At 55.2% G+C, this 12,735-nt stretch overlaps 1 protein-coding gene across 3 annotated transcripts in view; it reads right to left on the bottom strand.

Moving 5' to 3' along the window:
* Nucleotides 1-1,452: 1,452 nt before the first annotated feature.
* SYNPO (synaptopodin) overlaps nt 1,453-12,735 on the bottom strand; it is a 38,410-nt gene continuing 27,127 nt past the window's right edge. The window contains exons 2-3 of one of the 3 annotated variants that reach the window (XM_070465646.1): nt 9,355-11,702; nt 1,453-4,165 (exon numbers count right to left, since the gene is read on the bottom strand). In XM_070465646.1, the coding sequence (XP_070321747.1) occupies nt 3,518-4,165; nt 9,355-11,702 (2,996 nt within the window). In that variant the 3' untranslated portion in view covers nt 1,453-3,517. Of the gene's footprint in view, nt 4,166-9,354; nt 11,703-12,735 lie in introns of those variants that run through there. The other 2 variants (XR_011486926.1, XR_011486925.1) reach the window with 2 other exon arrangements.

The raw sequence follows: 12,735 nt of genomic DNA, 5'->3' as shown, positions 1-12,735 counted from the left end.
TGCCACCCGCTCAGCCTGGGGGGTGGGGAAGGCCTCCTAGAGGAGGAGACATTTGAGCTGGGCCTCGAGGCATGAGTGGGAGTTCACGGGGCAGAGAGGGGCACGGGTAATTGCAGGCCGAGGCTGCGTCACATATAAGGATATTAGGGGCCAGCTAGGACTGGGGGCTGGGGTGGTGCTGAGAGATGAGGCCAGACAGGTGGGCAGGGGCTGGATCACAGCAGGCTTTTTAAAAGCAAAGTTTTATAAAGGGCTGTTGGAGTTTAAAGCAGTGGAATGGATCAGTTGGATGGCATTTTCCAAAGATATCTCTGGCTGCCCTATGGAAAGTGGGTTGGCGGGAGCGAGACTGGAGGCAGGAGGATTTCACTGTGGTCAAGTGAGAGCCAGTGGGTGGCTAGACCGGGGCGGTGACAAAGGGCATGGAGAGGAGGAGAGGGGCTTGAGGGGTATGGGAAATTACCAGGTCGTGGTGAGTGACTGGCTGCAGGAGATGAGGAAAGAGCCACTCCCACTTCTGGCTTGAGTCATTCAAGGAAAACAATGGTGGTGGGGGACAGATACTTAGTTCAGTTTGGAATGAAATTGGTTTGAGGTGTCTGGGCACCAGGATCACCAGTAGGCATGGGGACAGTGTGCTCAGGAGAGGTTTATCTTCTGCTGAAGATAAAGATTGTGTCAGAGGTGCGTTAACCACTGCCAGGGAAAGGTGGGACAGGCGGGGATGTGCTGGGTCCAGGGAAGTGATCTCCTGCACCTGTGTGCCAGATAGGTTGTCCAAGGGCATCTCTCTCAAGAAGCCTGAACTCTGCTGTGGATCACCTGAGCGCAGCTTCCTGACCCTCAGAGTCCTTTGCTCTGTCCCTGTTAGAGGAAGGTGAGGGAGGTCCCGAGGGCAGGCTTGGCCTCACCTGTGAGAAGAGCCATGATCCCCTTCTCTGGGCAAAGGACTCCCCATCAGAAGAGGAGCACTGCTAATGGTGGGGGTCCTGAGTCTCTAGGGTGGCCTGGACTCTGATGTCACTTCTTGTAGGGGCTCCTCCTCCTGCCTGATGCCCGTCATCAGGGAGCAGCCCTAGAATGCTGGGCCCTGATGCAGCCTGGCCCCAACCACTGCAGTGACAGTGTCTTGTGGTCAGGGCCCAGGCGATACCACCTTGAGACATCCCTTCGCCCCACTCATTCATTATACAAATAGGGATGCTAGGGCCTGGAGAAGGAGTGGGTTTACCCAGGGTCACCCAGCTAGTAGGTGATAGGACCAGAACTTCAACCCAGGGACTTCTTCTGTGCCCAGGGTGTTATCTTTGTTCCCCACCTCTCTCAGGGTTGCTGCTTTCCAAGCGCCCATCCCTTGTGTGACAAACATTCTCATCCACCCCACATCCCACGGACTGCTCCACGGCTGGGGGAAAGAGAAGAGCTTTAGACATAACTGAAAATGACACAAGGGACAGAAGAATGCAAGAAGCATTTATTGAGGGCCACAGCTGAATTCTACAGGAGGCAAAAGGCAGGACACAGGCAATTTCTAGTGGGTTAGAGAAGAGGACTAGGGGAAAAGGCAGTGACAGGGAGAGAACAGCCAGACAGAACTGCAGCTTCCCAAGGCTGCCTCCTGCTGGCTCTTTGTGGGAAATGCAGGTACAAGTGGATTTTTCTGTGCCACTGTAACCTGATAGTGTCTTTTCTCTGAAAGAGGCCCTTAGCCCCAGCCTCCCATGCTACAAGGGTCCCTGAAGCAGGTGGGGACTTCAGTAATATGATCACTCATCACTGACAAGCTAGAGCACCCTCTCAACTTCCTACCACCAGAGTCTCTGTTCCCAATCTTTAGGCCTGAGGAATCCTCTGGGATCAGTCCTTTATTCCAAAGCATCTCCCCCTGATTCTCTTTCCCATCCTGACCCCAGATTGTCCTAGCCTCACTAAGGGGTTCCAGGTCTAATATCAACCTGAGGGGTGGGGTAAGTCTACCCCTAACCCCCCAAATCACGCTCTGTCCCTCACCTTTAGCAACATCCTGGTATCCTTTCACTTACATACATACCTCTGATCCTCAGCCAGTTCCAGCCCCCACCCCCACCCCCACCCTTAGGATCTTGAAACTGATATTTTAAACCTCTAGAGGGCACCACGAGCCAGCTCTGGAAACTATAGGACAGTGGCACATTCCTCCCTGTGTCCCTTCTGGGGTTCCCAATCAGAGTCACTACAGCTTAAGGGACAGACCAGGGCCTGCAGCCAGGCTGCCCACTGTTACTGGGCACCAGACACTGGCTAGCCCAGAGTGTGACAGGAAAGAGATGAGGCAGAACAGTGCCTACTCATCCGGGCACAATACAGATGCTGAGCCTGAAACTGAAGAGTGGGGGTAATTCCTAAGGAACTAGAAACACAGGCAGACTCTGGTCTAACCCCTCACTCACCCACCCAGACTCATCTGCCCAGCCAGTCCTCCAGTACTACTTACTCTCCCTTCCTTCCTAATACTATGGAACGCATTTCAGGACAGGAAGAGCCCTCAGAGGTCGTCTGAGCCAATTCATTCCCTGCTAGAATCTCCTCTCCGCATCCTTGCCATGGCTTGCATACTGCCCAGAACAACTCTTTGCCTCCCTCCTTCCAAGTTGGCAACCTCAAACTCAGGGCTATCAAGTAAAGCCAGAGGATAACAGATTGCTCCAGGTCAAACTGTTTTCTCCCCAGCTCAGTTCTGAGCCCAGAGTCTGCCATGAAAGGGCCCAGAAGGGACAGATGAGTTGCAGACACCTATAGCATTCCTGGAGGCCCAAGTCCTGGGCCTGGGGGAAATATCACCTTACAACTCTCTTCTCTGGCTACAGATGTCCCAGGCAGTCTGAACTGGGATGAAGAAAACATGAGAGGGATCTGAGAGGAGGAATTTTCCTGCTTCTTCTCTCCAGAGAGGCCAGCCGGACACCTTGAGCTGGCCTGGGAGACCCTCTCTAAAGGTCATCATGGTAAAAATAGAGCCTGTCTGGGAAGAGATGGAAAACAGCTGCTCCCTGAGACTTGGTGCCAGGGAGGCGGATGGTCAAGCCAGGACTTGGACAGGCAACTCAGGCATAGGATCCTCGGAACACACCCCCTCATTTGCCAGACTCCAGAGATCAGAGCCAGGAAGGTGGGAGAGGAGTATGGAATCCTGCAGTGCAGCGAGTTTAGGGGGCCATACATACAATGCCCTGCCTGTGTGTATTAATAAAAGGGGGAATTTAGAGGTTTGAGATTGCCTTGGCCAAAGCTCTATTAAACAGATGGGAAAGCTGAGGAGCATTGGAAAAGTCTTTCCATAGAGCAAGGGCTAGAACCCAAATTGGATCATCACCCCACCCCCAAACCTAGAGCTCTCTCCCGCAGACTCCTGATCTTTGGGGCTGTCAAAGTAGCCAGACCCCTTGGGAACATGGTGCTGGGATCTCCCAAGCCCGATGACACTTTTTCCCGCGCGGCCCTCCCAGGGCAGGGATGGGGTGCGGGCGGGGAAGGCTTATTAGGTGGTGCAGGAGGCCTCGGTGGGGAGGCTGCCACGCTTGAGCCTCAGGCTGCCGTTCCACCCGCGGGGACAGATGTTGTAGCCGAGGATGCCGGGTGATTTAGCCCCGGAGTCCTCGGAGTCGAGGGACACATCGGAGTCCGTGGGCGAGCGGCGGTAGGGGAAGGGCCTAGGCGGTGCGGGCAGCGGGCTCCTGGGGATCGGAGCGAACGTGGCCCCGGTGGCCGCGGCAGGACCGGGACGTGCAGGCTGTGGCGAGCGCATGCGCGGCGGCGGCGGTGGCGGCGGCGGCGGCGGCGGCGGCAGCAGCGCCCTCGGCGGGGAGAAGGGCCGAAGGCTCTCGGCGCCCGCTGGCCGTGGGGAGGCGCTCTTGCGCCGGGCCGCGTTGATGATGTTTCTAGCCAGAAGCGCCTGCAGCTGGCGGCTGGGGGGCCGCACCTCCGTCTCAGATCGCAGCGGGGATACGGAGCGCTCGCTCCACGAGGGGGACATGGGCGGCGGCGGTGGCAGCGGCGGGGGGCTGCTCATGCTGCTCCCACGGCCCGGCTCCCAGGGCCCCGGGCTCACCCAGCCATCCAGACTGCTGGGGGGCCGGGATGCGCCAGGCGTCCAGGGCGGGGAGGTGGGCAAGCTCTCCCGGCGGTCCTGGGGAGAGAGCAGAGAGGTTGGGGGCAGGTGTTAGTGCTGGGCTCCTCTATACCGGGGTTTTGGACTGAAGTTAGGAGTGACTGCAGTAAAATGGAGGTGCCCAAATTTTCATTTTTCAGATGCTTGAAAGAGCCCACGCTGCTTGCCCCAGTGCATCACAGAGAGCCGGGTGGTTTAAGATCGCTCTCTTAGGAGATAGACCCCTTTGTTTAATGAATGAACTTAGTCAAATTGCTTCAGCAACAGAAGCAACTGAAGGGCCCTGGGCTTCAGTTTCCGCCTCTGTGAAATGGGAGTATAATGTCAGCCTGTACCCTAGAGGGTTGTTGTGAGAAGTAAGTGAGATTACTTATGTAAAAGAATATCACAGTATGATAAGATTTGCTAGAAGAGGTTAAGTGTGCAACAGATGTCAGTTACCATAAAGACATAATGAAAGGATATACATGAAACGAACCAGAGTGGGTCTCTGTTGGGAAATAGGGTGAACTGGGCAAGGTACACAGCCATAGGGGTGGGAATAAGACTTTTAATGTATTACTTTTTATATAAGTTTAAGGTTTTGAACCGTATGGATATGCTATCTATTTAAAAAATTAAAACCAAAAATATTGATCATTATTTCTAGGACTGGACTTAGGGAAAGGCCTTCTCAGTCCCAGTCCCCCTGTTGTATTGCCATGGTCACCTGCTAGTTTCTTCTTGGATCCTTGATCATGTAAGTTCCTACTAACAGGTAAAACATAAAAGAAAGTTGGGTCTTTGCTCCCTTTCCTGGACCTCTTGCCAGCATGGGGTAGGGGAGAGTGGATTTGGTGAGGCCAAGTTGGTGACCCTCTTTGAGGTTATAAAGCACTGCTCTGCTCTGCACAATCATACCTGCTTCCTACCTCCTTGGGGACTTTCCAGTCTACAAAGTTTGTTCTCATCCTTCCTCCCTCATCAGATCCTCACAACCATCTGGTGAGGTAGCCGGTATTATCACAAGCCATTTTACAGTGATGAAAATGAAGTTCAGAGGTGTAAATAGCTTTCTGGTGTATTCTGCCCCACCAGGAAATGTGTGTGACTGACTGCTGCTCAAAGGCTGCAGGTGGGCTTAAGTATTTAAGTTTGAACTGGTTTGAGAATACAGATCTTGGGACCCATGTCCAGCATGTATCTGCTAAATCAGGGGTCGCCAACCCCCAAGTCATGGACTGGTACTGGTCTGTGGCCTGTTAGGAACTAGGCCACACAGCAGGAGATGAGTGGCCAGCAAGCCAGCCTCATCTGTATTTAGTCACCCCCCTCCCCCCATTGCTTGTGTTACCCCCTGAGATCTGCCTCTTGTCAGATCAGCAGAAGCATTAGATTTCTCATAAGAGCATGAACCCTACTGTCCTTGAATCATCTCAAAGCCGTATCCCACCCCCACCCTTTCCCACCTGGTGGAAAAATTGTCATCCACAAAACCAGTCCTTGGTATCAAAAAGGTTGAGGACTACTATACTAAACCATCCATCTGTTTAGCCAATCAAGCCAGTCCAATCGATCTGCAATCCAATCCAAATTAACCAGCAGTCATCTCTGAGTCCAGAACTAGCTGGTCTGTTCAGTGTCTCCTAACCAATCAAAATCTAGAACCACTCATAAGCTCCATTCTCTCATCCAATCAGTGAACTTTCACAGCCTAACCAGTCAACCTCTCATCCAGTCAGAATCTCATTTCTCTCCATCAAAAGGAAGCGATAAATTATTTGTCTTCTCCAAACAATGCAGCAGCTACTAGATTGGCCCAGACTCAGAAATGGAGACTTTTAACCTAAAGAGGAATGTATCACAGTCTAAAGAGTTTTCATGGGATTGGTAATGTTAGGGACCTCCTGGGGACATCCAAGGCTCCAATCATCAAGTAGGAAAGTTAAAGCTCAGCATGGGCTCCACCCCTTTTACTCCAGGGTCACAGTTGTGTGTATATGAGCCAGAGACAGTGCGAGCTGCTGTCTGTGAGCCATCTCAGGAATCTTTCAATCAGCCAGGCTGTGGGAAGTGGGGCCAAGAGTTCATGATCCAAGTCCATCAACAAGCACTAAGGCAGAGGAACCAGGGCTTTCAGCCAGAAGAGCAGGCTGCGGCAGGAGGAGCTGTGATAACTGTCTGACACCTCTAAGGACTGCCTTTGCCTTTGGTGGCTTCAAGGGAAAGGCTAGGGCCAGCAAGTGGAAGGAGTAACAGAACTTACTTCTCAGAATGTGTGGGTTGGAATGTTGGGGGCAGTGGTGAGCAGCTCCTCATCTTTAGGCATTGGGCCAAGGCCTGACCTCATCAGAACTGCCCTGTCTGGGTACTGACTGTGTGTGTGTGTGTCTGTGGGCATGTGCACCCTGGTTGAGGGGAGTGTATAATACAAAAATGCTGCAGGGAATCAGAATTACTCACTTTCTGAAAAAGATCTCAATTGATCATATACTCCAGAGCTTCCTGGAAATGCACATGGGTGAAAATTCAGAAAGGAGCACCCACTTAACCCAGCACCAGTCCCAAAGTAGGGCATGTGTGTGAGGTGGGCATGAGTGGAGCAAAGAGGAATATCAGAGACCAAAGACAGCCAGCTAGCCCACAGCTTCTGTAATCCTCTCCTTGTGTGTGGTAGGGGAGACTGGGGCCTAGGGGTTGTCTAAGGTCACACAAGGAGTCAGGTGCAGATCTGAGGCTGGAACCCATTTTTTTCTGGCTCCCGATGGCAGTTTGTTTGGCTCCATGAGGGGCAGAAACATTATATGCAGTGATGACTGGGAAGCTCCCAGATTTAGATAATGGGAGAGTGGGATGCTGGGAGAAACTAAGGGGGAAAAAAAGTATACATGCTCTGGCTAAAGGCACTTATAAAGAATTCAAATAAATCTGAACCATAAGGGGCGTGGGTTTTTCCCATCTACAGACTTTTTGGCCAAACTCCAAAGGAAGGAGAAAACAGAATGTGTCTTCCAAGGGTTTCTGGTTCCCTGAGAGCTGACTGGGGGAAGAGAGAAGGCAGCCCTTACTTCTAAGCCAGCACACATCTGTGCCCACAGCAGATCCAGACACTCAGCAGATGCAGGCAGCATGCGGACTCTCACCACAGTTCCCAGGCCAGAGTCGGGGAGGAGGGAGAGGGCCCAGACCACCAGCCAGTGAGTGTGGAAGAAAAGAAGCAAGACAGATTTGAGGCAGAGTGTATTGAGAACAGGAGAGAAAACAAAGTTGAGGGCAGAGCTCAGACAGCCTGGCCGAAGGAACTGCAGGACGGAGGGTGGGCTTTTCCATTGCTGGCCCTCGGGTGTCGAAGGGAGCAGGAGTCCGGAACACGGGCTTCACTCTGTCCTGGGAGGGGCTTGGCATGAAGGAGCTGAGCTCACTCCTGACTTCCCCACGCATGCCCCCACGTTCCGGGCAGAATGAACTCACTGAGAAGGCACCCCCTGTTCCCATGGAGACAAGCCGAGAGCTCACGAAAACTGCAGGCTCAGCCCAGCATGGGCACCGCCTCCACCACCCCTTGCTCCGCTGGGGAGCCCAGAAATAGGGCTAGGAAAGAGATAGTGGGTGGTGCTCAGCCCCCGGTTTTGGGAGGCTTCCATCTGAATCCTGCCTCTTGCGTCTATATTCTCTCGCCCTCGTGAAACATGGTTTTGGGGGGCCGCAGCACATCAAAGGTGTCAGAGATGGGAAGGATCTCAGGCTACCTGACTCAAAACCCTCACAGTATGAAGCGGGAAACCGAGACCCAAAGATACACATGGAGGCCATACTTTAGAATCCAGATCTAAGTCCCAGCCTTTTCCTCCAGACCTCAAGATCTCCTCTGTCCCCTCCCTGGGCTGCCATGCTCCTGCCCCAGTCCTTGCTGTGTTCCCACGGTCTGTCTCCAGGCAATCCTGAACCTGAGCCTAAACTTCTGATTTCCTGGCCTCCTCAGCCACACCCTCCTCGGACGCCCTTACAGACATCTACTTCCCATCTGTCCTAGGACACCTTTGTCCTAATTCCCTTCCCCTCTCTTCCCAGGGGACTCTCTTGTCACTTACAGGACCTTTCTCCCAAAGTACCAGCCTGTCCTGTCCTCTTATTCCTCACAGATGGTCACAGCTAGGAGGGCCCTCATTGTATTTATGAGAAAGCTGAGGCCCAGGAAGGGAAAGTGACTTGACCAAAGTCACACAGCAAACGGGAGGCCGAGATGCCTCTCTCCTTTGGGCCCCTTTCTGTGTCACGTGGATGGTTTCTTTCAGCCATGCAGATCTGGACTGAGGGTGAAACCAAAACAGCCAGTGGATCTATTTCTAGGGACCTCTCTCCCTGCTACACACCCACCTCTGCAGAGCCGTTCCCTGGGCTTTCTTTCGGGGATCCCTGGGGACCTCCCACACCCCAGAACAGTGAGGGCAAGCCAGGTGGAACCAGGACTGAGGTCTGGGATGAACTGCATAAGCTGTCTAGAAAGCAGAGCCAGATGTTCGGAGAGGGCGTGAAGGCAGCTGAGCAGAGGGGCAGGAAGAAAAGCGTCAGCCAGTCGTGGTGGGCTGAGTCCTCATCCAGCAGAACCCGGGAGAGGAGATAGTGTGGAGGCCGAGGCAGAGGTCTCTGAAGCAGCGGAGAGGAAACAGTGTCCGGAAGGCAGAGGTGGAAGAGACAGACCCAAGCAGGTGAGAATCCAGCAACAGGCAGAAAGAGGCCGGAGCCGGGGCCATGGCAAGGGCAGCCCACTGGGGCGGCAGGCCCTGGGCTGGCCGGTTCCACCACAAGGGCAGGCTCTGTGTGCTGCAGAAGCCCCCGTTAGGGCCCTTCTAGGCCTTTCCTCAGCAAGACGCTGGCAGCCCTACAGCTCACAAAGGCCAGGTGAAGAAGCCCCCAGTCTCACTAGGGCCGGCCAAGTGGTCCTCTCTCCGTGACCCTTCTCCCCACTGGTAGCTGACTTCAGATCTCTCAGACGTGGAGTCCAGCCACCTCGCAGGAGGGAAGGGGCAGTGATAGCTCAGAGAGGGGAGGTGACTTGCCCATACGGCACAAACCTAGCTGGTGGCAGCGTCAGCCCTGAGTCCCCATACTCCTGACTCAGCCCCGTGCCACTTCCTGCTCTCCATCCGGTCCCCGGACAGGGGCTCAGACAGGCAGTGGGATCCCTGTGGGGTCCGTTACTTGAAGCAGAAGGATGGCTTCCACACCTGAGCCTCGATCCCCGCATTCCGGGTGGAGAAGGAGGGCCTGGGGGCTTGCTTGGCTCGGGGAGACCATGCCCTGGAGGGTGACGCGGGCGAGATATCACTGCTGTAGGTGGGGCTCACGGTGGTGGGCTGGAGGCCATCCTGGCCAGCTGCGGTGTAGGAGCGGGAGGGCCGAGGCAGGGCAGGTGACGGTGGGAGAGCCGCCTTGGGCAGGCTGGGCACCAGGTCCAGGGAGCTGGGCTTGGCGGGCGAGGCGGCTCTGGGCGAGGCCTTGGCAGGTTCTTTAATGGGTGAGAGGACGAAGAGCGAGGGCCGCATTTGGTAGGGCGGCTGCTTGGTGGGCTCTGGACGCAGGACCCCGTTCTCAGGCAGGTAGCCATGGAAGAGCGAGGCAGGTGGGGTCCGGGCCGGGCTCCGGGAGGCCACTCGGAAGGTGCCGCCAGGCGCGTTGGTGGAGTACTTCCAGGATGAAGGCAGGGACATGGTGGGTGACGGGCAGCGGGCCAGCTCCGCGTGGCCCGAAGACTCGATGACGTACTTCTCCATCCGGGACTGGCGGCGGGCGTAGAGCTCAGCCCCCTTCCCCGAGGCCTCTGAGAGGTTCTGGTTGGGTTTGGGCTTTGGCTTGGCCTGGATGCGCGGTGACTTGAGGCAGGAGGCCCACTCGGGGACGGTCTCCTCGGCGTCAGCGGGGCTGGCCCTGTCCCGGGGTGCGGGCTCCTGCTGGAAGTTGGAGGCCTCGGCCCCAAGGGCGAAGGGCTCCTCCTCCAGGCCTGCCTCCCCCTGGTCCCTCTGCCTGCGCTTCTCATCAGCCGTCTGTACCAGGTCCAGCAGGTCTGGATTCGGGGTCACCTTGGGCTTCTCCACGAAGGTGAACATGGATTTCCGGCTGCCCCTGCGGGCCATCGACTCCTCCAAAATGCCTGTCTTGCTGGCAGGGACAGCCTGGCCCTTTAGATGAGAAGGCTTGGGGTCGGAGCTGGGGTACAGGGCAGAATAAGACGGGGGAGACCTAACCCGGGAAGTCAGGGGGGCTGTGGACAAGGTCTCAGCATAGGTGGGCGGTGGGGTGAAGTTTCCCACAGGGCGTCTCTCCAAGGCGGGGCTTCGCTGTGCCACGGGCCTCCTCTCCAGCATGGGGCTGTGGGACATTACGTGTCTCTGTGGCCGGGGGCTCCTGTCTGCCACACTGGAGAGCTGGGGGGCAGGGACCTTCTCCCCACGATGTCGTCTCTCTACCATGGGGCTTCGCTCCATCTGACCAGTGCTGCCCGGCGCCTGGATCCCAAAGGGCCTGGCTGTCCTGTTGACCACGGATGGAGGCTTGGCCAGCGTGAGGTGGACCTCGCTGTACAGTTTGGTGGGCATGGTGGCGGCTGTCCGCCCGGACATCTCTTGCTCTGTGGACACGGCTGGGGCTCCAAGCTGGACATCAATGAGCAGGGAGCTGGACATGAAATCTGGGCCCAGGGGCCTGGAGCTGGAGATGGGAGTAACTTCTCTAGAGAAGGTGCTGGTGGCAGTAGGTGGAGCTGATACCTTATCAACTAGGAGTGTGCTGGATCTCACCTCCGCAACTGACTCCTGGGTTTGCCCGCCGGCACACGGGGTGCTGGGTTTGAAATCTGGCACCGTGTCATTCGGAGGGAGCTGTGCCTCGGAAGAATTCTGTTGGACACTGGAGAGCGGCAGGCTCTGCGGGGTGACGGCTGCCGATAGGTTCTGGTTGACATCTGTGGCTGGCAGGTTGTGGTTGCCGTTAGAAGCTGGCGTGATGAGCGTGGTGCCGGCCGAGGGAAGGTTTTGGTTGGCATCTGTGGCCGGGCTGTGGACCTCCTCTGGAGGTGGGGTTGGGGGACTCTGCTGGGCTTCTCTGTTCTGGGACAGGTGGAGCCCATTGGCCGTCAGCAGGGCTGCATTCTCCTTTAGATAAACCACCAGTGGTACCTCCTCCTCCTCGCTGGCCATCTTCTCCAGGTGCCGGAGCAGGCTGGCCTCCTCCGAGCAGCCCTCCATGCTGTGACCAGGGACCCCGGTGTCAGTGCTCTGGCAGGCGGGGTTTCTCGGAGGGCCTGGCTCAGGGAGCGAGGTGGGACTCAGGCTGAGCCCCGGGGCATGGCCTGTGGGGCTGGTGGGGGGCACTCTGAGGGGCTCCTGGCTAGACTTCGGTCCCCTCTGGCCGTGGCTCTCCAAGGTGAACTCGTTCACCCTCTGCCGACGCCTGTTGAAGAGCTGGACTCCGCGGGAGTTAGAGCTGGGAGGGGTGGTCAGCTGGGCTGCGATCTGCTGGCTCCTCGCCTTGGCCTCTTTTAGATCCTTCTCGGTGAGGCTAGTACTCCGGCCCAGCGCTGCGGGAGGGACAGAGGCCCAATTAGCACATGGGATTGCAGAGCCACAGCCGTACACAGACAGACAGATGGTCACTCGTGCTCCCCAGCTACAGATGGCCTTTTCCTCTGGGATTTGATCTTTACTCACCGTCTCCTAGAACCTCCTCTCCTCATAAAGATCCCTGACCCAACCGTCATGGCCCAACTCAAATGCCACCAACCGTGTAAAACTTTCCCAGACTACCCTTTCAGTATTCACGGACCCCTTGTTTGGATTCCCCCTGAAGGTTGTTGACACGGCACTTTCCCAGACTCAGCAAGAATGCCTCACCCCAGCAGTCAAGGCCCTACTACATCCTGGACGCATCTTATGCCACTCTTCTCTCTCACTGGGCTCTGCCCAGGTTGACGTTCTGGTTCTTGAAAATGACAAATCTGTTCCTGCCCCAGGGCCTTTGCACTTGTGGTTCCCTCTACTGGGGATGATCTTTTCTCAGGGAGCATTCCATGTTCCTTCTTATCACTCAGGACTCACCTCTCTGGAGAGGTCTTCCTCTATAATCAGCCCTACCCTTTCCTAACTCATCTCTTTGTTTTCTTCATAGCTTTCAACACAGTTCAGTATTATCTTCTTTACAAGTTTCCTTGGCTATTATCTATCTCCCTGCCTAGAACATAAGCTCTAAGGGGGAAATGACCTTGCTTGACTTGTTCATCCCCTAACCCTGGCCCCTAGAATAGTGCCTGGCAAAAAGTGAGCACTTAGTAAGCATTACTATCTGCATGAGTGAACTGGCAGGACATCTTCTCTGCATCTCTTAGGGCCCTTTATACTTTCAGAGTATAGTCATCTGTTAATACTAATGTTTCCCCTTTTTAGAATAGGTGATACATTTACATGAACTAAAAAAAATTAAAAACATAAAAAGGTATATGGTGAAAAAAAATCCCTCTACCTCCGAGTGCTCCATATCACAAATCAGGTAGCAACTGTTAATGGTTTCTTATAAGTCCTTGAAAAATTTCTTCCCATTTTCATTTAAACAATCAT

The sequence above is a fragment of the Odocoileus virginianus genome, chromosome 3, assembly GCF_023699985.2.
Source record: "Odocoileus virginianus isolate 20LAN1187 ecotype Illinois chromosome 3, Ovbor_1.2, whole genome shotgun sequence".
Lineage (NCBI taxonomy): Eukaryota > Metazoa > Chordata > Mammalia > Artiodactyla > Cervidae > Odocoileus > Odocoileus virginianus.
This window is presented reverse-complemented; position numbering and strand designations above follow the sequence as displayed.